This window comes from Molothrus ater, chromosome 16 (genome assembly GCF_012460135.2).
Source record: "Molothrus ater isolate BHLD 08-10-18 breed brown headed cowbird chromosome 16, BPBGC_Mater_1.1, whole genome shotgun sequence".
NCBI classification, from domain to species: domain Eukaryota; kingdom Metazoa; phylum Chordata; class Aves; order Passeriformes; family Icteridae; genus Molothrus; species Molothrus ater.
Window position 1 is genome coordinate 15,288,484 of NC_050493.2, and position 24,453 is coordinate 15,312,936.

The 24,453-nt window shown below is 59.7% G+C and overlaps 1 protein-coding gene across 4 annotated transcripts in view; it reads left to right on the top strand.

The window, feature by feature from the left end:
• CAPN15 (calpain 15) overlaps window positions 1-2,618 on the top strand; it is a 56,690-nt gene extending 54,072 nt beyond the window's left edge. For all 4 annotated transcript variants that reach the window (XM_036392103.1, XM_036392102.1, XM_036392104.1 and 1 more), the window contains 2 exons: window positions 101-279; window positions 703-2,618. In XM_036392103.1, the coding sequence (XP_036247996.1) occupies window positions 101-279; window positions 703-880 (357 nt within the window). In that variant the 3' untranslated portion in view covers window positions 881-2,618. The remainder of the gene's footprint in view (window positions 1-100; window positions 280-702) is intronic.
• Window positions 2,619-24,453: the final 21,835 nt, after the last annotated feature.

Here is a 24,453-nt window from a genome sequence, read left to right on the forward strand (position 1 = left end):
GGGCTGCCCTTGGCTAGAGTGGAGGATGCCAGTGCAGGGGGTTTGATTTGGGGATGAGGGTGCCCAGAGGCTTCATCCCCTTCCCTGCTGTCTGCCCCAGGGCCGTGAGGGGATGACCTGCTACTACCTGACCCACGGCTGGGCAGGGCTCATCGTGGTGGTGGAGAACCGACACCCCAAGTCCTACCTGCACGTGCAGTGCGACTGCACCGACAGCTTCAACGTGGTGTCCACGCGCGGCAGCCTCAAGACACAGGACAGCGTCCCCCCCCTGCACAGGTCTGGGGTAGGCAGGGGTGGGTCACAGGGGCTGCCATGGGCCTGCCAGGAGGCTGGGAGAAAGGCAGAGCCAGGGCTGGCAGGAGGCTGGAGAATGGCAGAGCCAGGGCTGGCAGGGAGGCATGGACAGGGTGGGATTGCCAGGAAAGAGGTGGGATTCTAGAGCAGAGGTGGGATTGCCAGGAAAGAGGTGAGATTGTCAGGACAGAGGTGGGATTGCCAGGACAGAGGTAGGATTGCCTAGAGCAGAGGTGGGATTGCCAGGACAGAGGTGAGATTGTCAGGACAGAGGTGGGATTGCAGGGACAGAGGTGGGATTGCTGGGACAGAGGTGGGATTGCCAGGAGAGGATGGGATTGCCAGGACACAGGTGGGATTGCAGGGGTGGAGGCTGCTGCCCTGAGCCCGTGGCTCTCTCCACAGGCAGGTGTTGGTGATCCTGTCCCAGCTGGAGGGTAACGCTGGCTTCTCCATCACGCACCGCCTGGCGCACCGCAAAGCCACCCAGGCCTTCCTCAATGACTGGATGCTGACGAAGGGCACCCACAACCCGCTGCTCACGCCCGAGGTCGCTGGGCTGCACGGGCCCCGGCCCCTATGACGAAGAGCCTCCCCCTCCCTGCCCCGCCGCCCCGTTCCTGTCACCGAGCCTCTGGCCCGGGGTGCCCCCCGAGCCACCAGCGCTGAGCTGTGGGGCAGAGCTGGAGTGGCACCCCCAGCGCTTTGCCCCACGCCGCGGGGCTGGGGCGAGTTCTCAGGGCCAGCACCAGCCCTGGCACCGCTGCCCTGGCGCCGCTGCCCCCAGGCACTTTACGAGGAGCAGCTGGGGGCACGGGGCCATCTCAGGATCCCACCTGCCCCATTCCTGTGCTGGGCCCGGTGCCCTCTGCCCGCCCCGGGGACTGTGGGAGAGGGAGGGGCTGGAGGTTGCTGTCAAGACCCTTCCCAGGCACCACGCTCAGGACTCTGCCCCTTCCCGTGGCACCAGGGCACTGGCGCTGCAAAAAGAAGAATATACCTCTGATGTCTGTCCGTCTGTGTGACCCTCCGTCTGTCCCTGGGCCCTTCCCTCTGTCTTGTTGCCCCCTTTGTCTGCTGCCAGGACCAGTGTGGTGCTGAGGCTGGGCTGGGGGGTGCCAGGGTCACGCTGCCATGGTGCCACCCATGCCAGGGACCCCCCCACCCTTCCTGGGTGCTGGGGCTGGTGGGGAGAGGGCACAGGGTTGTTGCAGAAAGCTGCTGCTGAGGGGGCTGTGCTGTAATTGGGGTGAAACTCAGAGGTTTCACCACCTCCTGCTCGGCTCCGGGTGGAGAGCGGGGCCCCGGGGCGCTGCAGGCGGGGGCTGTGGCCCGTGCCACCTCTCCCTGTCACACAAGTGTTACTATGCAAAGGCGGCCGTGGGAGCAGTGCCTGGAGGGAAGCCATGGCCCGAGCTGGGCTCAGCCCCTGGCACTGCCCTCTGGGCCCCCCTGTGCCCCATGGAGGGAGGCTGGGCTGCAGGTACCGACCCGGGGCCAGGGAGCAGCTCCCTGGAGTTAGCACGAGTCCATGTGCTGGGGAGGGGGTGGCTTTGGGGGGAAGCAGAGAGCCCCCTCCTCCAGAGCCCGAGTGCTGTGGGAGGCAGTGAGCACAAGGCAAGGGCTGCACCTCAGGGTGCTGCTGGCCCTGTGGGTGCTCTGAGGTGAGGGCTGATCCTGGGGGGAGCTGCACCCCACGTTTTCAGGGCTTCGTGGCTCTCTGACTTGTCTGACTTGACGTGTGTGTGTGTGTGTGTGTGTGTGTGTGTGTGTGTGTGTGTGTGTGGTTTGGGGGTTCCCCTGTGTACTGTCTCCTTCCTGAGCTGTGTGGATTTACAGCTGAGGGGGGGCTGATGGGCAATGCTGGACCCTGTTCTGGCAGGGGCCATGCTGGGGGATCCTGCACCCCAAACCCTGCACCAGCAGCTGGGCTGGGCAGGGGGTGCAGGCTCTGCCCCTCTGTGTCCCTCGGGGATTGGGGGTGGCAGGGGGGGTGGGCTGCCCTGGCACCTCCCAGCCCCCCCAGCTGGGGCTGCTGAGCCAAGCTCTGTCTGTATTTCTGTTTGTTGATCTGTTTTCTCTCTTTCCAGCTCCTTCCTCCTTGGGATGATTTGTCCTTCACTTTTTTTTCTCCTCTCTCTTTATGTCTTTCTGAGCTGTGAATATTTTTAACCCTGTAAATACTGTCCAGCTCTTCAAAATCATAGGATATTTTATCAATTGTAAATCAGATCAGTAATCCCTGTATGATATGAATTATCCATGGGTGGTTTTCAAACTCAGGTTCTGATGGACCAAATAAAGTTTTGTTTTTTACTGAAGCTGCCTGGTTTTCCTGTGGAAGAGACAAAAGGGATGAGTGGGCTGGTTTGGGGGTCAAAGCAATGGGTCTTGCAGGCATTTCCGTGGAGCAGTGACAGTCGGTGCTGGGGGGAGAGCTAAGCACCAATAAAAGGGGAATTGGAAGTTTTCCTGCACTTGGGGGTGTGGGAGCACAGAGAGGGGTGGAAATAAAGCAAAACAGAAGCGAAATCCAGAAATTCCCATAAAATGAGCGGTGTTCTCTCGCAGGGCCGAGCAGGGCTGTGCCGCGGCCGGGAGAGGGCACCCACCATCCGCCTGGATGCTCTCCCGCTCGTGCCTCAGTTTCCCCACCCGTTCCATGCCGGGCGGTGCCATGGCCGTGCCCGCTGCATGCCCGGCCCCGTGCCCGGGCTGGGGATGCAGGAGCTGCTCCCTCCTCGCAGCTCCCAGGGCAGCGCCCCTGCTCCCGCTCCGTCCGTGCCTTTGTCCGGCGGCGGGGCCGCCTGGCGCGGGGAGAACTTTCCGGCTGAGCGGAGGCGGCCCCGGCTGCTCTCGCCCGGGGTGGGCACCTTGAGACCAGTAGGGAGAGACAGAAGGAGAGGATTTCGCTCTTTCTTACAGCAACTTGTAATAGATTTTTCCGGGCGAAACATCTTTGCATTCAGGAGGCCCTGTCACAAGCCATCAGCCTCAGCCGGGGAGAAACAGATGGAGAGTTCATTTTGGCGGGGAGGGCACTGCCACGCTCCCTCCTCTCCCTCAGTCTGTTCAGGGAGAGGAGCCGGGTTGCGGCCTCGCGGCCGTGCCGCCCCTCGCTGCCGCCTCCTGGCGATCCCGGGGGGCTCTGGGGCCACCACGGGTCCCCCCGCCCCGCTCGGTGCTGCTCAGCGCCAAGGACACGCCGGGACATCTCAGCGCGGTGACCTGGTGCTGGCTCTTGTCGTGGTGACCAGCGCAGGTGGGTGATCGTGTCCTGCCCTCCCACGGCCGCGGCTCCGCGTCCCGCTGAGCCCCGCGCCTGCCGACGATGGGAGCAAACCCGGCCATGGCAGGAGGCTGGCACAGCAGTGCCCGGTGCAGCCGGGGACACTCGGGTGGGCTGGGGGTGCAGGGGACACCATCTCCCAGGAGAAGGCACGTGTATGGCAGTGAGGGCACTGATTCTGTCTGGACACTTTGGGAGCCCTCAGAACACCCCCGACATCACAGACCGGGCTGAGAGCTGTGGTGTAGCCATGGAAGGGCTGGAAGTGAAATCAAACCCTAATTGTGCCCAATTCCCAAGGGCTGAGGCAGCATTAACTGCTTTATAATTACAAATAATTGTGTGGCAAAAGATAAAATTGTGTTTGACACATCAGCTCTGGAGGAGGGTGTTGCTTCATCAGGAAATTTGTCAGCCTTTGGCTCTGTCAGTCTTGAGCCTGAGGTCTGAAGGGGGAGATGGGGATGGGCAAAGGGAGCAGTGGGTCAAGGGAAGGATGGATGGAAGAGAAGGATGGACAGCAGGACACTGTGGAGGGGAGGTGGAGGAGGAGTGCTGTGGTACTGAGCCATGTGAAGAGCAGAGGCACAGGTGTGACAGCTGGGGCAGGGCTGTTCCACTGCCCTGGCACGGCTGTGGCTCCTCACCCAAGGGGCTATGGCTGCAAAAATGGCAGCACAAGTCACCCCAGGGGTGTCCCTGCACCAGCTCATCTGGTGGGACAGCGTGAGCAGGGCAGGGCTGGGGCCATGTGAGCCCACCCCACTGCAGCTGCCATCCCATGAGTCCCCTCCACCCACAGCCCTGGTGCTGCTCCTCCCTGGGCACACACGAGGATGCTCGTATGAAGGTGATGAAGGTGAAGGGTGGAGACGCCCTGGCACAGGTGCCTGGCACAGGTGCCCAGAGAAGCTGTGGCTACTCCTGGATCCCTGGAAGCGTCCAGGGCCAGGTTGGACAGGGCTTGGAGCAGCCTGGGACAGTGGAAGGTGTCCCTGCCATGGCAGGGGGTGGAACGGGATGAGCTTTGAGGTCCCTTCCATGACAAACCAGTCTGGGATTCTCTGAGGCAGTCGCCGTCTCATCAGCGCGGTCACCACCCCTTGACCTGCTGGGCCCGGGGAACATCCCCGGAGGCAGAGCCGGGACCGGCCGGGCTCCGGCCCCGTCAGGCCCTGCTCGGGAGGGGGCGAGGGCTCCAGCGCTCTCTGTGATTCACTCTGACTATAATGGGAGCTGCTGGTGAATATTTTATGGCTCCCACAGGGCAGATAGAACATATTGTGCATTTTACGCCACAAATCTCCGCCTGGAGACAGAAGGAAGCTTAAAAAAGAGCAGCACCAGCGCTGTGCTGGGTTGAGGGGGGCAGAGCTGCAGCGCTGGTGCCAGCGTGAGCATCGCAAGGGTGCTGTCGCCCACCTCCATCACCCTGCCGGGGGTGCCGATGGGTGCCCTGCGCCCAGCACGGGCCCGGGCTCGGGGCTGCTCCCGGCCGCAGCACCGGGCTGTGGTGAGCGGCTGCGGCGGCTGCGGCCGCTGCCCCGGGCCAGGCCCGGCAGCTCTGCGGCTCTGCGGCGCAGGCGAAGTGCTTTGCCCGGGGCTGAGCCCTGCAGGAGGGTCCCTGCCTGCGCCCCGGCCTGCCTTCCCCTTCGTCAATAATGCAGCCGCTGCCCCGGGCGCCCGCCGGCGCTGCCCGCAATAATGGATCGGGATGAGAGCGGCCCCTCCTCATCCTCCGCCGCGTCCCGCGCTCTGCCAGGAGCTGCCGAGCCACGGAGGAGCGCTCGCCTTCACCGGCAGCAGCCGCTGCTGCGGCCCGGCCGGCAGGGACAGGGACGGGGGGTCCCTGCAGGCAGCCCCATCCCCATCCCCAGCCCGGCACCTCCCTTCAGCAGGGACACAGGGCACGGCCAGCACCGGCACCGAGCGCCAGCAGGGAGGCTCGGGCTGGGACCTCAGCCTTGCCGAAGGGCCGGGCGTGCATGGGCGAGCTCTGGGTGCCAGGGTGCTCACCCTGCCTCCCTCGGGCACGCTCCATGCCGGGCAGGGAACATTACCGATCCTGCACTGCCTGCACCCACCCGGGCTGGGCTGGAGCGGGGGAGGTGCCTCGGACCACGGCAGCAGCGGGAAAGAGGAGGAGGAGGAGGATTCAGGCACCAGTGGGTCAGGGCCAGCCCACGTGTGCCGCTGTAGGTGGTGAGCAGCCCTTTGTCCTCCCACCCCGGAGACCCCCAGCTCCCCCCCAGCCACCAGCCAGTGGAATGAGGACCTGATGCTTGGGGTCAGCTTCTTCCCCCTTCCGATGAGGGAGAAAGCCCCCGAGATCTGTGTCAGGCCCAGGCTACCTAGAGAGCAGCCCCCAGCCCCCCGCCACGGCCGGGCAGGCTGGGAGGGCACAAGCAGCCGCCAGAGGGGACCAGCCCGTGACTCAGTGGCATCACGGACCCGCCACCTCCCCCGTCCCCAGCAGAGCCCTCCAGCATCCCCCCACTTCCGAATGGGGGAACAGCAGAGCCGCAGAGGGCGGGGTGGAGCCGCTCTGGGCTGCCCACCTGGGGACACGGGGGCACACGGCTGGGTGGCTTCACAGCAGGGCTGCCATGGCATCCTAGGGTGCCACGCTGTCCCTCCCGGTTTCCCCAGGGATGAGACTCAGGGGGTCACCTAGACAGACAGGAGGAAGGAGAAGACTTTGCCGGGATGAAGAGGAAAACCCGACCCCAGGACGGCTCCTCTCCTCCTCCTCCTCCTCCTCCTCCTCCTCCTCCTCGCGGGCTCCATCCGAAGGCAGCGGGCGCGGGGCCGCGCAGGGTCCGGGCCGGCACAGCTGGGGCCGGGCTGTCACGGGCTGGGCTATCGAATCTGAAAGCAATTAAAGCCATCACCAGCGCTCGCTCGGGGCTGGCTCCAGGCTGCAGGGAACCTGCCACAACAGATCATGTGCTCGATGCTGCTGGCCCGAGGACCTGCTCCCACCCGCGCCCCGACACGCTCCGGTGCCAGCCCCGCGCGGGGGCCCGGGCAGGGCGTGAGGGCACCGGGAGGGGCCACGGGGTGGCCCCCGCAGCCGCCGCGGTCCTGCCGCTTCTCCGTGGGGCTCTGCTGCCCGGGGCTCCGCACAGGGGCTCGGCCACCAGCTTTGGCCACGGCCGCTCGTGGTGGCGAGGAGCTGGCGGTGCTCGGGGGTTCCCGTGGGTCCCGGGCAGGGTTTGCTGCCCGCCGCTCTCCCGTGGGCACGGGGCGGGGGCGGGCACGGCTGGCAGCTGCCTGTGCCCGTGGATGTTCCCGGCAGAGTGGCCGTAGCTGGTGACCCACGGCTTGTCCCACACGGTGACAATGGGGACAGCCCCAGCAGGTCCTATCCTGGGCTGGGGGCAAAAAGCAGCAGACCCTGATCTGGGCAGCTGCTGGAAGCAGGGTGGGCGCTGTGGAAGGGCAGCACTCCTCTATCGTGGGGTGAGGAGGGGGCATCACCAAGCCCCTTCCACCCTGTCATTCCCTTTTCCCGATGGATAACGGTGCCAGGATCCCCTGCCCTCCCCACCCCGCCCCCACCATTTTGGGGAATCTGCGGCCGCCTAACCCCCCTCCCACGGCCCAGGGCCTGCTCCAGCCTTCGGGAGCATCTCCCGGGGCTAAACCCAGCGCGGGGCTCCCGGCGGGGCGGGGGGTGCCCCCTCCTCGGGCACCGCACAGTTAAGCAGAAGTTTGCTGGTACGGAAGTTGCACATTGTCTTGAGGCACATTTTCTGTTTTTTCACTTGTGAAATATTTCTGTCAGAACCAGTTAATGTACAAATTAGCAGCGGTGGTCTCTCTTACGTCTTCTGACTCACTAATTTGACAGGGGGTGTTTCGGTGGCGGAGCTCGCTCTTGACAGGCAAACGGGAGGTCAGGGACCCGCAGGGGGAGGAGGCACCGAGCCGCAGCTTCCCGGGGGTCTTCTCCTTCCTAGCCCACCCCACCGCTCCCGTTCACTCTGCCCTGGCAGGAGCAGTTATGCTCGGATTTGGCGTTTTTTCCCTCAAACAAAATTATCCCCAAAGAAGGGCCCTTGGGATAGGTGGGGAATCCAGGGGTGGGGGTTTTGCTTTTGGTGTCCTACGGGCAAACCCAAGGGATCCAGCATGAGGAGGGACATAGGAAAGGGTTCCCTGCACCACGGCTGCATCCTTCACCTCCTCCAGCCTGGGAATTCAGCTCTGCCTTTCAGGACACCCCCCACGCCCTCAAGACCCCCCATCCTCCTCCTGCCATTAGAGAGAAACGAGCTGATGTTCCCTCTCTCTGTGCACATCGCAATCCCTCCAGCCCCGGCTCTGGATGAGCCAAGAGGCCGCACAGCGCCCTTTTCCTTCTCCATCTGTACCCTGGGATGTTGCTCGGGGGGGAACTGGCCTTGGGGGGAGCAGCCAGGGCCCTGTGAGCTGTCCGTGCTGGGCCCGTGCTGGGCCTGTGCTGTGCGAGCTCCTCCGTGCTGGGCCTGTGCTGTGCCCGTGCTGGGCCTGTACTGTGCGAGCTCCTCCGTGCTGGGCCTGTGCCCTGTGAGCTGTCCGTGCTGGGCCCGTGCTGGGCCTGTGCTGTGCGAGCTCCTCCGTGCTGGGCCCGTGCCCTGCCAGCTGTCCTGGGCCAGCGGCTGCTGCAGACGGTCCCAGCTCCGTGCCCGCGGCTCAGCAGCTCCCGGGGCCCTGCGCTGGAAACCGGCAGCCTCTGCCCGTGCCACCCTGCCCTGGCACACAGGCCCTGCAGCCAGCCGGCCCAGGATGGAGCTGGGTGGAGACAGGCACCTCCTGGACCAGGGAAGGAGCTCCACAGCCCTGCTGTGCCAACCCTGCTGTGCCAACCCTGCTGTGCCAACCCTGCTGTCCCTGCCCTGCTGTCCCATCCCTACTGTCCCATCCCTGCTATCCCATCCCTGCTGTCCCATCCCTGCTATCCCATCCCTGCTGTCCCCATCCCTGCTATCCCATCCCTGCTGTCCCATCCCTGCTATCCCATCCCTGCGGCTGCTGGGACTGGAAACCAGCCTGGGGAGGGGACCCTGGCTGTGGGAAGGGCACTGGGTGCAGGCCTCTTCTCCTCATGTCCCCTCTTCCTGCTGGTGTTTGCTGAGGGCTTTGTGAGGTCTCCTGCTCATGGAGTTTACTCCTAAGGAAATAACCTCCCCTGGATGCTGGTGCTGCATCCTGTGACCAGCAGACCCCTGTGTCAAGCAGATCCCTGCAAAATCCTGCCTCTTTGGGTCAAGCAGGGTGCCTGGGTGACCAGATTTGGTATTGTATCCTGAAGAGTTCTGAGCTGAGGTCTCAAACCAGCCTGACCACGGTCCCCACCTCACACAAGGCTCAGCTCTGTTTTCAGAGACTCTGTAGCCACACCAGACCCCCAGACACTGCCCTGTACCAGTGAGACACCAGCAATAGTGAGAAAACTGGTTTTATATCCCACTGCATAGAAACAGTGTCTCTGTCCAGCCTCTTCCAGGAGCCCCTGGGCAGCAGCAGCAGATCTGGAAAGGAACTGGAAACTCCCACTTCCCCCTTCTCAATGAAAAATGAAAGTTTGCTTTCAAGGGGTGAATCCATGCCCAGCTGGCAGATGAACCAGTCTGTGGTAATGCTGCCAAGGATACCCAGGTGGTTCCTACACAGCCCTGCACCACAACACAGAGGGGATTGTGACCCTTGAGGGAGCCCAGCTCCAGCATTGGATCCTCCTTGTCACAGCAAGGCCAATGTCAGAGGCATTCACCACCCCAAGGCCTGTTGGCAGCTCCATGGAGACATCCCACTCCTTCCCATACCCGAGAAATCCCCACTGGCCATGAGCTGGCATGGAAACCCCCATGCTTCCAGCAGGGACAGCTGCCTGCTGCCTCCATGGCTTCCTGGCTCACTTTTGGCATGAGGATTTGGACAGACAATGGGCTGGGAGAGAGCTTTGGAGTGAGGCAGCAGCTCTCCCTCTCAGCCAGGTCCTGGCCACCTTGGGGCCACCTGAGAGGCCACATCATGCCAGTGTAATGGAGACCCTCTGAGAGCAGGGTTAGATTGCATAGTAGAGAAAAATTCATCCCTGGCAGGGTGGGCAGGCCCTGGCACAGGGTGCCCAGAGCAGCTGTGGCTGCCCCTGGATCCCTGGCAGTGCCCAAGGCCAGGGCTTGGAGCAGCCTGGGACAGTGGAAGGTGTCCCTGCCATGGCAGGGGTGGAACAAGATGAGCTTTGAGGTTCTTTCCAACCCAAACCATTCCAGGACCCTACAGATGTTGCCCACAGCACACACAGTGGCTCAGGGAGGGCTCTGTACAGGACTTGTGGCTTTTAGGGGCTGCCTGGGAGCTCCAGTGGGGAACAGCCCACCAGGAAAGCCTGGTGAGGCTGGAGAGCAGAGACAGCTCAGAGCTGCTGGATAAGCCAAGGCTGCTGCCAAGACCTCCCCAAACCCAGCCCCTGCCAGGGTGGGTGTCCAGCTCAGCCCAGGGCTCCTCAGGGCTTCTGCATCCCGAGGTGCTCCAAGAGCATCCATGGCAGCACCCCTGGCACACCCAGCTCCCAGTGCCCGCTGGCCCGTCCCAGCAGAGACAGGGACAAGGACCAGGACCATGGCTGTCACTGCCGTGTCCCAGCAGGGACAGGGACAGGGAGCGGCACCGTGGCTGTCACTGCTGTGTCCCGGCAGGGACAGGGACAGGGAGCGGCACCGTGGCTGTCACTGCCGTGTCCCAGCAGGGACAGGGACAGGGAGCGGCACCGTGTCTGTCGCAGCCCCCGGAGCCGCCGTTCCCGGGGTGAGGGGCTGCGGGAGCAGCGGGCACCGAGCCCCAGCCCCGGCGCTGCCTGCGAGGAGCCGCCGGATGCAGCGGCGGCCGGGGCGAAACAGCTCAGGCAGCACAAATCGACTGTGACAGCCCCAGAAAGGCTGAGCCCGGGGGTGCGGAAAAATACAAGTTAGTTTCCTTTTCCTTACCATATGCTCCCCTTCAGCTGTGGGCGGCAGGATAATTACTGCCATCCACCATGCTGCTCTGGCTTGTCACACACGCTGCCGCCTGCTCCCGCCGAGGGCTCAGCCCGGCACCGCCTCCCGGCCCGCGGGTCACACACGCTGCCATTTGGCTTCCCCGGCCGCAGGTTTGGTTCTCCCCGGCACCAGAGACATCAGCTTAAAAGCGGCAGAGGTGGGGAGAGAGATGCAGCCCCCTCCTCTCAGCTGTGTCACCTTGCGTTGGCTTTGGTGTTAGCTCCTCTTCTCCACCTGTGAGCCCCGGCTGCACTGTCGCCAGGTGAGGACACCTCTGTCCCTCTTCACAGGACGCTGCTGGGGCTGTCCCCTGCTAGATCCCATGCCCGGGTGCCAGGAGAGCTCTGGGGACAGCCACTGCTTGGGCAGATTGGAAGACAAGCTGTGCAGGACACCCCAAAGGTCAGGGATGGAGTAGGCTGTGAGCAGGACCAGAACAGCTCCAGAGGCCCCTCCAAGTCCCAGCAGGGCTGGGGCTCTGTGGGGATGAGCTGGTGCTGTGCAGGGGGAGCACCAGGGGCCGAGGATGTGCTGTCACCCTGGCAGGTGCAGGGCACCCTCCTCCAGGGCACCCTTTGGGCCAGCAGGAGCAGGCTGGGGGCTGGCAGGGGGCAGCTCTGTGCCTCGAACACGAGGTCCATAAAAATGGGGATGGAGGTCCATAAAAATGGGATGGAACTCTGCTACACTCCTTGGACAAGCAGCCGTGGCTGTGTCCTCCAGGACCATGCAGAGTCCAGGACTCAAATCCTGGCTGGCTCCTGTCTCTCTGGGTCAGGGACAGGTTTGTCTTGGTCATCATCTTCCCTGGGCATGGGTCAAAGTGGATCTTCATTGCCCAGTTAATGCCTGGCTTGAACATAAACTGCTTCAGTGTCTTCATTCAGGAAGAGAAGGACGAAGCTGTGGCTGCCCCTGGATCCCTGTGACTGTTCAGGGTCAGCTTGGACAGGGCCTGGAGCACCTGATCCAGTGGAAAGCGTCCCTGCCCATGGCAGGGGTAGAATGAGATGAGCTTTGAGATCCCTTCCAACCTGTTCCAAGATTCCTTGAGGGGCCTTGGCATACACTCAGCATCTTGCAGGACTTGTTTCTCACAATGTACAATGAGACCTGGATGGAGACACGGTGCCACAAATCAGTGTGGTCCTGCCAGAGTGCCACAGCAGCCACAGGCTGTGCTTCCACCCCTGCAGCAGCTCCTCCTGTGGCTCCTCTGGTGCCAACAGCATCACAGCCCCACTCCTGAGCCCCGTCCATCATGTCTTTGGACAGCACCTCTACACAAGCACCTGGCTCCTGCCTCAGTTTCCCCATCTCCTCAGATCCCTCCCTGGCCACAGCAGCATCCCAAAGAAGCTGGACAGCTGAAACACGGGGAGATGCAACAGCTGAAAAAACCAATCCAACTGGCAACTTCCCCGGGATCCTCTCGAGGCCGTGCTGGAGAGAAGAATGGATCTGGCCCCTGGCTGAACCCTCCTGTCCCAGTGCCCCTGGGGCTCAGATTACACCCCGTGAAGCAAAATTTAGGAGGTCTGAGGTGCCGTGGGCTCTGCACCTCCTGGACAGGTTACGTGGAAGACAAACATTCCCACACACCAGGCAGGGCTCTCGCTTCCCTTCCACATCTGAAAAGGAAACTCCCAAACCCCATCTGCCCGCCCTGCCCATCCCTGGGCGGTGCCCGTGCCTGGCGGTGTCTGGCACCCCTGGCTATGCCCGGCACTCCTGGCTGTGCCCGGCTCCCCTTGCTGTGCCCGGCACTCCTGGCTGTGCCTGGCTCCCCTGGCTGTGCCTTGGCTGTGCCCAGCACTCCTGGCTGTGCCCGGTATGGCAGTGCCCGGCACCCCTGGCTCTGCCCGCACCCCTGGCTGTGCCCTGGCTGTTCCTGGCACCCCTGGCTGTGCCCAACACCCCTGGCTGTGCCTGGGTCCCCTGGCTGTGCCTGGCTCTCCTGGCTGTGCCCTGGCTGTGCCCAGCACTCCTGGCTGTGCCCGGCTCACCTGGCTGTGCCCTGGCTGTGCCCGGCACCCCTGGCTGTGCCCAGCATCCCTGGCTGTGCCTGGCACCCCTGGCTGTGCCCAGCACCCCTGGCTGTGCCCGTGCCCGGCTCCCCTGGCTGTGCCCAGCACTCCTGGCTGTGCCCGGCTCACCTGGCTGTGCCCGGCTCCCCTGGCTGTGCCTTGGCTGTGCCCAGCACTCCTGGCTGTGCCCGGTATGGCAGTGCCCGGCACCCCTGGCTGTGCCCTGGCTGTTCCTGGCACCCCTGGCTGTGCTCGTGCCCGGCTCCCCTGGCTGTGCCCAACACCCCTGTCTGTGCCTGGCACCCCTGGCTGTGCCTGGCACCCCTGGCTGTGCCTGGCACCCCTGGCTGTGCCTGGCTCTCCTGGCTGTGCCCTGGCTGTGCCCGGCACCCCTGGCTGTGCCCGTGCCCGGCTCCCCTGGCTGTGCCCAGCACCCCTGGCTGTGCCCGTGCCTGGCTCCCCTGGCTGTGCCCAGCACTCCTGGCTGTGCCCGGCTCCCCTGGCTGTGCCCGTGCCCGGCTCCCCTGGCTGTGCCCGGCTCCCCTGGCTGTGCCCTGGCTGTGCCCGGCTCCCCTGGCTGTGCCCGTGCCCGGCTCCCCTGGCCCTGCCAGCCGCTTGAGTGCCTCGCTGTCTCTTCACCCGGCTCTGCGGCCAAGGACCGGAGCCGAGTGGCGGAGCGGGGCCGCGGCTGATGCGCTGTGACAGCCCCCGCACACCTCCCGCTGCCGGGCTCGGGGCGCCCATCCGGGCAGGGCCGGGGGGCTCGGGGCCGAGGGGGGCTGGGGAATCCTTCGCCATGGCCCGATGTCCCCTGACGTCACTGGAGGGCGGTTTAATTTCCGTCAATCGCACGGAAAATCGCATGTTTGGCCCCAGAGCCCTCCTCCCCACGCCCCCCCAGCCGCCTGTCCTATTTTGAAGGGCTCATTTTCCCGGCGCTAATGAAAGCGACAGCCGTGCAGGGCTGGTATTTGGGGTTATCAGTGAGAATATTAATGGTGCTGCTCGGCGTTAACTCTTTGAGAGCCGGAGCTGGGCGGCCGCTGCCACTGAGCTGCCCACAGCGGAGCCCGGACCCCTCAGCACCACATCCGGGACTGGGGGCGGGATGGGAATCCCACTTCCACGAGGGTTTAATTGATTTAATCATTTCTGAGCCCCGGGGAAGGGATTGACCCGGCTGCCTCCTGCTGAGGGAGCCGAGGTGGAGGTGAGGGGATGCTGTGGGTGCTGTTACCGGGAGCAGCAGCGAGGCTTGGGCAGGAGGGGAGGATGGGGACACCAAGGGACCTCCCCGGGGGAAAGGCAGGTGCCAGAGGTGACCTGTCACAGCCAGGATGTGGGCAGGGAGAAGGGATGAACTCACCTTGCACAGGAAGGCTCTGGCAGTCTGAGCGTGTTCGTGTTTGGCTGGAGATGTTCATGGTTGACTGGAATGCAGAGCTCCCCACGAGGGCTTTGCAAACAGCTGTGTGCAGATGTTAAAGAACAAACACATCCCAGCAAACATCCTCTAACACTCATGGTACAGAAATGAGCCTTTCAGCAGGGCCTGGTGTGATAGGATGAAGGTGGTTTTTAACTGAAAAAAGGGAGATTTAGGTAGGATATAAATAAGGTTTTTACAATGAGGGTGCTGAGGCCCTGGCACAGGGTGCCCACAGGAGCTGTGGTTGCCCATTCCTGGAGGTGTCCAAGGCCAGGTTGGAGGGGGCTTGAAGGAGCCTGGGCCAGTAGAATCCCCATTGCAGGGAGGGGTGGAACTGGATGGGCTTTAAAGATCTTTCCAACCCAAACCGTTGTGTGGTTCTGTGATTCACATCCTCACTCCACTGGCCTCTCACTTGGTTTCAAGGTAATTCAGGTCACTGCCATGCCAGTGGGGGTTCTGTGTGAAGTCCCCAAGCCATTGACCCTCAGTGGCACCTCAGGGTGGCTTCTCCTTGTGGATCCCACTGGGCATGAGCTCGTTGGAGTGGTGAGGAGGTGCTTGTGCTGGCAGCCCTCAGTCACAGCCTGCAGAGGAGTTCATGTGCCCATGAAGGGCATGAATGTGCCCCCTTAGACTCCCTAGGGAACCATCCTAAGGGATAAAGGATCTCCTTGGGCTGAACCTCAGAAAGAGATTATCAAAGAACCATAGAATAGCCTGAGCTGGGAGGGACCAACTCAGTGCAGGGATCACCAAGTCCAACTCCTTGATTGTGGTCACAGTGAGAATTGGCCCACCAGCCTGTCATACCCAGCAGAACCTGACAGTGGGGAAGGGACAGGGGAGTTGTGCTGTGCCCAAAGACTCCAGGCAGCAGCTCCCTTGGAGATCCAGGGCTGCTGAAAACTGCAGCAAACACTGACTGATTTTATCCCAGCATCTACCCAAGCTTTGAGTACGACAGGATTCACTGGCAGGTTTCTTGGAGAAAAACCAGGCAGGATGCTGGGAATGCCACCAGGGCCTCAGCAGTGACAGGTCCCACCTGAGGAGAGCCTGGTGCTTGCCAGGGGGAGAGCAACTCAGCCCCAGCCTCAGTGAGGACACGAGGTCTCAGAGCAGCCCCTGCACTCAGGAGCTGCCGGCTCGTCCCTGAAGCTTCTCTAATTGGATGCATTTAAAGATGCTCCTGAGCTGTCTGTGTCTCCAGCAGGACACACATCCCTAAAATGACACCAGCTAATTAAGTCCGTGGAAGCCCAAGGACTCTTGTGTGCCTTGTTTGTTATCCAGGAGCCTGAGGCAAGGCTGAGGCCAGTAGGACCCTGACAGGCAGCTGGAGAAAGCTGGTAATGACAGGGCCACCAAACCGGCCAGGGAGGAAGAGGCAGGAGAGTACAGAAATCAGCAATGACAATAACAACTGGCCATGCTGATGGTGCTGAGACACCTCCTGTGCCTTGGAGAGCTGGGATCAATGAACCACAGAGCTCCTCACCCTCTTCCGGGCACCTCCAGGCCAAATGGGATGCAGGGTGGCAGCAGTGGGCACTGGGGATGGAGTTTGCTGCTCGAAGGTCAAGAGATAAGTCTCTTATCAGACTGCTCTCGTGATTTCTGGCAAACACAGCAGCACCCCTCTAGTTTGGCTGGAGAGCTGTCTGGGTGCCCAGCTGCCCAGGACAATAACCTGGAAAGCCCTTCCTGCTGGCCTTCAGGAGCCAGAAACCAGGGCAGAAGGTTTAACATGCACAAGTGCAAGGCTGGACCTGGGAGAGCAGTTATGAGAGGACATCACCTGCCTCCCCTGCTCTCAGTATCTCCTCCTGCTGTCCTTCACTCTCTGCTTCTGCATTCTGGACAAAAACCCTCCTGCAGCAGCCTGGAGCCCCTTCCCACCTCCCTCACCTGAGCTGTTCACAAAACACTGGACCAGGATTCCAGGGCAGTGGTGTCCCCATCGCTGGAGGGGTTAAAAAGCCATGCAGGTGTGGCACTTGGGGACAGTGCTGGGTTAATGGTGGCGCTCAATGACCTCAGAGGGCTTTTCCAGACTGAGTGATTCTGTGATTCGATGAGATCTCCTTTACAGGGTGTGTGTCCACTCCACTGCTCCCTTTTCTCTGACACCACCCCATGGGAGAGAAAAGGAGATGATTCACGTGGCTGCAGCAGCTGAGCAGACACCAGGAGTGCAGCACCACACCATGGCTGATGGTCCATGGCTAATTAATGGTTAATGACTAATGGTTAAGGGTCTGCTCATCCCTCTGGCCCTGTTCTGGTGCTAGAGGAGCTGCTGAGGGAATTCCAGACTTTGTTTTGAATTATTTTGAAACCAAACCAGGGACAGGTGTCTGGAGAGGGCTTTCAGCCTTTCGAACAAGGTTTCCCCAGCAGCATCTCATGGTCAAGAGAAGCCCACACAATTCCATGATTTTTATGTTTGTCCTCCATTTTTTGAGCTTCTCAGGTCTCCTTTGTACAGGTGATGGATGCAATGGTGGGTGAGACATGACCCACCTGGAACAAAGATACCTGGTAAGCACTTTAGGGGACAGGAAAGCTTCAGAGCAATAGCAAAATTCATTTTGCCCGATTTCAGACACCTGGATGATGCTCACAGTGCCATGGTTTCACTCCAGGTGGTCCTGCAGGGAGCAGGGAGCTGCACTGGGTGATCTTTATGGTCCCTTTCCAGCTGGAGATGCTGGAGATGCTGGAGATGCTCTACAGCTCTGTGTCTGAAGGTGGGAGGAGGTGCAGAGTTCTGGGTGTACCCAGCATTTCCCCTGTCTATGGTCAGGGCAAGGAGCAGCCCCAAGCCTGGTATTGCTGTCAGGAAGTGTTTCCAGTGAGGGCTGGGAACTGTCTGTCCCAGTTTCTCTGGTGTGAATGATTATTTGTGTCTGCAGATGGACCTTCAAATTCAGCACTGACCAGTAACAGAAATACCCAGATTGCACCTGAGTGGGTGACCTTGAAATAAAGGAGACAAACAAGGACCAAAGAACACCAAGGATCAGAACCAGCAGAGAACTCTTTTGCCATGAAATCCATCCATTCATTATAATTTTTTAAAAAATTCAATTTTGGCTGTAATGGTGACTTTTTTCCCCAGCAATAAGCACGTGGGAGGAAATGGATGTGCTCAGCTGAGGAGGGGCCAGTGGTTCTCTCAGCTCTGCGTGTGATGCTGCGTTCCCAGAGAGGCTCTGGGGAGCCTGCAGCTCTCCAAGGAACCTCATCACATTTCCTTCTTCCAGTTACTTCTGATTCCCTGAACATCCAAAGCCTGCAGTTTACATTATATGACAGAGCAAAAATGTCCTATGGGCAAGGGTCTAGGGAATCACACAAATAGCAATTTACTAATTTCATGCTGCCTGTAGAAATCCTAAAGGCCTGGGGGCCTGGGGATGGGATGTGAAGCTTTTCTCTTTTGGGGCAATTAGTTTCAGTGCAGCCTTTCTAATGACTGAAGGTTCTCACTCGCCTGAAGGGACTTCAGAGGCCTGAAGGAAAAGGGTCAGGGTCTCTGTGCAGCTCAGGTCTCCAGATCATCAAATCCACCTCTACACATTGGGCTGTCATGGGCCAAGTCAATGAGGTTTCACCCTTTAGGATGGTGAAAAGATTCCTAATAAAGATGGAGCTGGTGGACAAAGGTGTGGAGAAGCCTCAGCTTTCCCCATTTCCATGGAAATTGTGAACCTGAGTGAGATTGCACAGAAAGCTCCTGCCTTGGCTGCAGAGTCTCTACAAATGATTTTAGTCTGGTCTTGGCCAGACACAACCAGAGTCTAGATCCCATTCCACAGCCACAGCAGCAGTGATTCACCAGGTACAGGAGCAGGTTTCTGCTCTGAGCTGGAGCCCCCAGGGTGCTGAGCTCCCCTGCCCATAGCCTGGCAGCTCAAGGCTCATGGAGCAGACCCTGGTGCTCCCCTGGATTTTGCTGGGGAAGGTGAGCAGCAAGTCCCAGCCTGCTGTTGGTTTTGTTCTTATGGAGGTGTCACCATAAGATGTTGTTTGGAGTCTGTATTTTGTCCTGTGTCAGTGATGGACAAATGTTTGCCTGAGTAAAGACATGGTAAGGACTCCAGGATCCTCAGAGAAGATTTGGAGTGTTTGGGGGGGTTGTCTGACATGGGTGTGACCTGGGGATTTTGGCCAGGGAACCACTCCCATATGAAGCTGAGAGAAGACCCTCGGGAAAGGCAGTTGGAACCAGAAGACCCTTAAGGTCCCTTCCAACCCAAACTATTCCATGATTTTGTGAATCTTTTACAGAGAAGATCTGATATGGGACAGAAGGACCTTCTTCCCCTTGTTTCAGCATCTCCCAGAGCAGCAGCTCTCTCTCCTCAGCACCAGTCCCATTTTCTGGGGATCATTTTAGCTGGCAGTGCCCCAGCACAGGGCCCTTTCCGCAGGGAGCAGGAGTGACCACGTTCCTGTGGCAGTCACAGGACAGCCCCACAGCCCCTCACCCCCAGCTCCATGGCTGTGCTTCACCGTGCTGCCTCCTGCAGGTATTTTCCCTGTGGCCTTTCCAAGGGCTGGCGGTGCTGCAGGGGTGCTCTGGGCAGCCCAGCCCAGCTCCAGTTGCAGCTCAGCAGCCCCAGCTCCGGCTCACAGCTGCACAGAGCTGTTCCCATCTGTTGCTGCCCCCAGCCGCTGCCTGCAGCACTGACACTGAGCTGAGGGCAGGAGGGAGGCTCTCACCCACCGAGACGGGATTTGAGCTTTTTTCCCGGCCGGGGTTGCCAGGAGGCTGAGCCGTGCCTTTAGAGGATCTGCCGGCCGTGCTCGGCTCCTCACAGCTGGAAACATCTCCTGGAGCCCCAGCCCGGACAGAGCAGGGGGCGTGAATGGGAATCAGAGAGGAATGGTCTGAGTGTGGGACCCCGGGAGAGCCCAGCTGTGCACAGGAGACACAGACCCTGGGGTGCTGTGGTTGTGGAGAGAGCGTCCACCCAGGCCAAGCTGCTGCCCAAGCACAGTCCCAGGGACACAGACCCTGCTGGCTTTGCCTCACCTCCTCCTCCTCTTCCTCAAAGCCTCTCCTGTTTTACCTCTTATCCAACCACCGCTGCGGGGAACACCAACCCGGGGCACATCCCCTGCCCCAGGGACCCTGTCCCAGCCCCACGCGTGCCGAGGATCCACGACCGCCCCCTCCAGCCCCGCTCCCCCGCCGCCGCCGCCGCTCCCCCCGTGCCCGTCAGCGCTGATGGGCCCTGACAGCGCTGCTCTTTTTCTCACGCCCCGCCGGGTGCTGCGAGCGGGGGGACCCGGCCCGGGGGAGGTCGCGTTGCACCGAGCAGCTGTTCCCCATCACATCGCGGAGCGCCGCCCGCGCCGATGGGACGCGGCTGCCGCAGCGCCCACGGCTCCGGGAGCGGGGAGCGCGGCACGGGGGGACCGGACCGGGCAGGATGGACACGGGGGGGCTGGGACCGGACCGGGCAGGATGGACACGGGGGGTGGGATTGTCCGGGCAGGATGGACAGGAGGGGGTGGGATTGTCCGGGCAGGATGGACACGGTGGGGGTGGGATTGTCCGGGCAGGATGGACAGGAGGGGGTGGGATTGTCCGGGCAGGATGGACACGCTGGGATGGATCTGGCTGCCCCGGGCCATGCAGGTGCAGGTGCAGGTGCAGGTGCGGGAGCGGGCAGGGCTCACCCTCGCTGCGCTGACCCAACGCACCGGCCCCACCTGTCTGCGATCCCTCATCCACGCCCTGCAAACTCTCCTCTCTCCTCCTCATCTGCCACCTCCAAAGCTGCATCCCAGCAGGTTGTACCCTTCCTTTGCTATTCCTGGCTCATCCAACCTACGGCCAGCTCTGGCCGGGAGCATTTTGTGCAGAAGACGGAGGGTGCCCCGTGCTCCTCCACTTTGCATGCAAGCCTACTCCTTTTCCCTGTGCAGAGCAGCCAGGTTTGCAAAGCTGCTAGTGGGTTCAGCCTGGATGCAGTTGCCCCTAAAATGTGTGGGGCACAAGCCTGGTGTCAGGAGCTACTCCAGCTCCTGCAGAAAGGAGGTGGAAAATGAGGGGTAGAGATCCCTTCCAACCCAGATCCTGAACACAAATAAAGCAGAACAACAGGACCTGCGCAGGTCCTGCAGCCCAGTGTGGCTGCACAGCAATCATGTCCATGCTGCTTCCCCGAGCTCAGGCTCGCTCCTCCTGGCCTTCCTTGGGCAGCAGAAGTTCCCATCCCTGGTGCTTGCAGGAGTTCTGCAGCCTCACTGCACAGCTTATCCATTTTTAACGAGCCCACCTCATAAATACTTTGTAAAGCACCTTCTAGCCAAAGTGCTTTTTTTGATTATTTTTTCTTCCCTGGCTGCTTGAAAGAGCTGCTCACCCTCCCGTTTCTCTCTGGTCTGTTGTCTTGCTGTTGTGTTGCACACATTTGCTATGCTGAAGTTACCAGCTCTGCCTCCAACATCTGTGGTGGGTCACAGTGAAGGATCACAGTGCTCCCCTTTGCTCCCTACACCCTTCCCAGCACCCTGCAGCACCCTGGTGCCTCCATCGACCCCACTGAGCACTGGGAGAAGCCCAGGTGGGCTCAGACCCTCACCCAGATCTTCCTCACCATTTCCATCCCACAGGGCCTCCTTCCCTGCTGTCCACCCTGGGCTCTGGGCAGGACCAGAGAGCAGGACTTGCCCTCTTCCTTCCCATGGCTCTCACATCTTCCCAGTTCCCTCCAGCTCTGCCATTTCTCCCTGAATACCCATGTCAGGTTAAGAAGCAGGTGGGTGGTGAGCAGGACAAATGACAACCCAAGCACAACATGCCAGAGCTGACTCCCTGCCTGGGAGAGGTTCCCAAGCCAGAGCCTGGCTTTGTCCAACGTGCAGCAGGTTATTTTTATCTTTCCCTCTTTTCTGAATCAATGTGCTGCATGGATCAGACCAGTGCTTCCAAGGCAACTGGCCACAGAGCTGCTCTGTCACTGGCCAAGCTTCATCCTCTCCAAAAACCTGCCAGAGCAGCTGAAGGGAGCCAGGTTGTGTCAACTGACATGGACTTGTCTCCAATTCCTCATTGTATGGCTCCAGCAAGCCTTGGCCTTGCCAGGTGCTGGTGAGCAGTGAGCAGCCCAGCAGCACCAGCTCATCCCTGCTCCTGTCCCAGCTCCTGCCTGTCCTGGTCCCTCTCACAGTTTCAATGCAGGGCTGTGGGTGCAGCTGCCTGGACGTGCTGCCTGTCCCAGCCTTCCCCCTCCCTAAGTGCCTGGCCCCATTTCAACTGAATTGGACAAAATAGTCAAAATCTGAAAAGTGGTAAGAATTTTTGTGAGGCTTCTTGGGCTTTGTTCAGTAAAAGACCCAAATCCAAAGAAATGCTGCCATGGGAAGTCACCAGGATCTCGTAGAAGAACCACCAGACCATCCAGTGTGTGCATGGCCACCCAACCAGCACCAGGGCTCCAGGAAATCCTGCCTCAGGTCCTGCAGTAGGATATGACAGGGGACAGGAATGGGAAGGTCTTATTAGAGCTGGGGAAGTGAGTGAATGCAGTGTGTCACGGGACAGAGAGCACAAAAGTGGGGTGGGAAGAGACTGGGTGTAAATCCAGGAAAGCAGCAGCTTCCACCGTGGCTTTTCCCACCCTTTAGAACCTCTTTTGCTGGTCTCTGAACCTCATTTCCTCTTCCCCAAGTGGCAAAAGCATCCCAGACAGGTTGCAGGGGCTTTTGTCATTTTTCTTCTGCTGATTTTAAAATCTATTCTTATTTTTCAGCTGCGAGAGCCTCACTCTTGTCCAGCACCTGTCTTCCACAGGTTTGGTCACCCCCAGCCCGGTGAGGAAGCAAGAAAGGGACACCTTCAGAGCCTTTTGTTGCTGCTCTCTCCGTGCCTTGCTGTTAATGGCTCTTGAAGGCAGCCGGAGCCCATCAGGCAGCGCAGAGCAAACCGAGCGTGGAGCGGACACGGCCCCGGGGCTCAGCCCCGCTCCTGCCACCGCCAGAGCCGCCCGTGCTCGGCCAGGGCCCTGCTCTGCCCTGCTCTGCTCGGCTCTGCCTCGCTGCTGAGCCGTCTGTGCTGGACACCCTGCACCCTGCAGGTGCCAGGCATCGCCAGCAGACCGGGGCAGAGGCAGGGGCACAGGCTCGGGTCTGCAGCTGGCAGCTGGCACTGATCTTCCTGTGAAAAGCGCATCTTATATGGCTCTGTGCAGATATTTACTGTATGTATTTTGATGTATTGATTAGTAGTGCTGTATTAACATTTTAATAATATGATAAATGTAGTCTTGTAATTAAAAGGTAACTTTTGTAGTTAAAATAAGAACTATGTTAGTGGGATTTTTTTTAAGAAAGGAATGAGGCACTGGCACCAGATAGCAGCCCCAGGACACCTAAATCTTTCAGAGAAAAAGAATTTATTGCTCTCTTATCAGAAGAAACGAACTTCTTCTCACCTCAAAGGTGCTGTTAGGATTAGAAGGAAAAGGTTGATGATGACCAGACAGAATCCTGTATTTGAATGGAATTTATGCATCATGTATGAAGTGTACGACTATGCAACAGGCTGTTGTTTTTAAGGGTTAATCCTTTGTTAACATGGGTCCTTTTTCGGGCTTGTGCTGCCCAGAAAAGGTACCTGGATGTCCATAACTCTTTGTCTTTATTGTCTCATATTGTCCTAATTCAATTTGTCCAAATTCTTATTACTCTAGTTGTATTACTGTTTTTATAACCATTTTATTACTATTAAACTTTTAAAATTTTAAAAACAAGTGATTGGCGTTTTTCACATTCCCGACCCAGCTGGGTGGAAGGGGTGACAGAGCTCTCATTTGGCTTCTTGTCCTGGTTTAGGGCAAATTTGGGAGAAAACCTCCAAAGGGGGCCCCTCCAGAAAGCAAACCCACATGGCCCCTGTGCCCAGCCAGGTCGGGAAGGATTCCTTGGAAACAAGTGGAAAGAACCTGTTTCTGTAACAGGCACAGCACCCCCAGCACACAAAAGGAACAATACCAGATGACACCACTCTGTCACTGCTCTGAAAAAGTAGACAACTTCAGAAAGTCTCTCTTGGGAGTGCTCGCTCTGTTATCAGTCTGTCCTGTGCTGGGGTAGCTGCTGCACCTTGGCCACAAGGTGCAAACTCTCGGTGTTTCCCAGGTCCCAGTCCGGAGCAGGTCCGAGTAGGTCCAAAAAAGGGAAAGGAGAAACAGTCCAGGGAAAATTTGGACTGCTTAGCTAAACTAACTAATGAGCAGGAGCAAAAAAGCAAGAGCAAAGCAGGAGCAAAGCCGAAGCAAGAGCAAAGGGAAAAGCAAAGCAAAAAGCAAAAGCAGCACCCATGTACTGCCCTGTCTGTGTGTCCCACCAGCTGTGGGGGAGCGGCTGATAGCAAAACCAAAACAAAACATTCGCTCTTCACAGCCAGTCTGGAAGGCACAGAACATGATATCCAGCATAAACAGAACACAGGAATGGGGATACAAGCATCATAACGTCACCCTAGGACACTTCTCTGGTGGCTTTGACATTGCCAAGCCCCTGGAAGGGGCTGGAAACCAGCCCATGGAAGGGTCCCTGTGTGGGACTTTGGGACCCACAAAGCACCTTCTGCAAGGAAGGGAGATGACACCCCTGCCTGGTCCCCTGTTAGAAACCAAGCTGTGAGATCCAAGCACAGAGAGGGAAGGCAGGGTGAAGGAGAGCAGTTTTCAAAGCAGTCTGGGTATTTACTGGGCTGGGGAAAAGCACTTTCCCAAAAGATCAAGTGTGGTGAGATCCATGAGGCAGGAGTGTGTCCATGGCAGCTGCTCTTCAGGGCAAACAGAGGGAACATCCCAACAGGAAAACAGCAGGATCAGCTCTGTCTGCAGCCACAGTCCCAGACTGAATTCCACTGAATCATGGAATGGTTTGGGCTGGAAGAGATGTTATGGATCATCTCATCCCACCCCTGCCATGGCAGAGACACCTCCCACTGTCCCAGGCTGCTCCAAGCCCCATCCAGCCTGGCCTTGGGCACTGCCAGGGATCCAGGGGCAGCCCCAGCTGCTCTGGGCACCCTGTGCCAGGGCCTGCCCACCCTCACAGGGAGGAATTTTTCCCTTTTTACTAATCTAATCCTGCCCTCTGTCAGTTTAAATCTCTCCCAGCTGCCAAGAAAATGGCCAGGCCACCAAACACAGACCACAGCTCAGTCCTGGGAGAGTTCTGAGGAGAAAGGAACAGCAAGCAGTGGAAGGACCTGCCAAGGGGAGCCTTACTGGTATGCAAGTCACATGTCCCCATGAAATGCTGCCAACCAAAGACCTGTGGAAACAAGGACATCTGTGAAAGCATTTTCCAGTGATGAAACAGAAGATCAGATGGGTAAAAAAGCTCCCA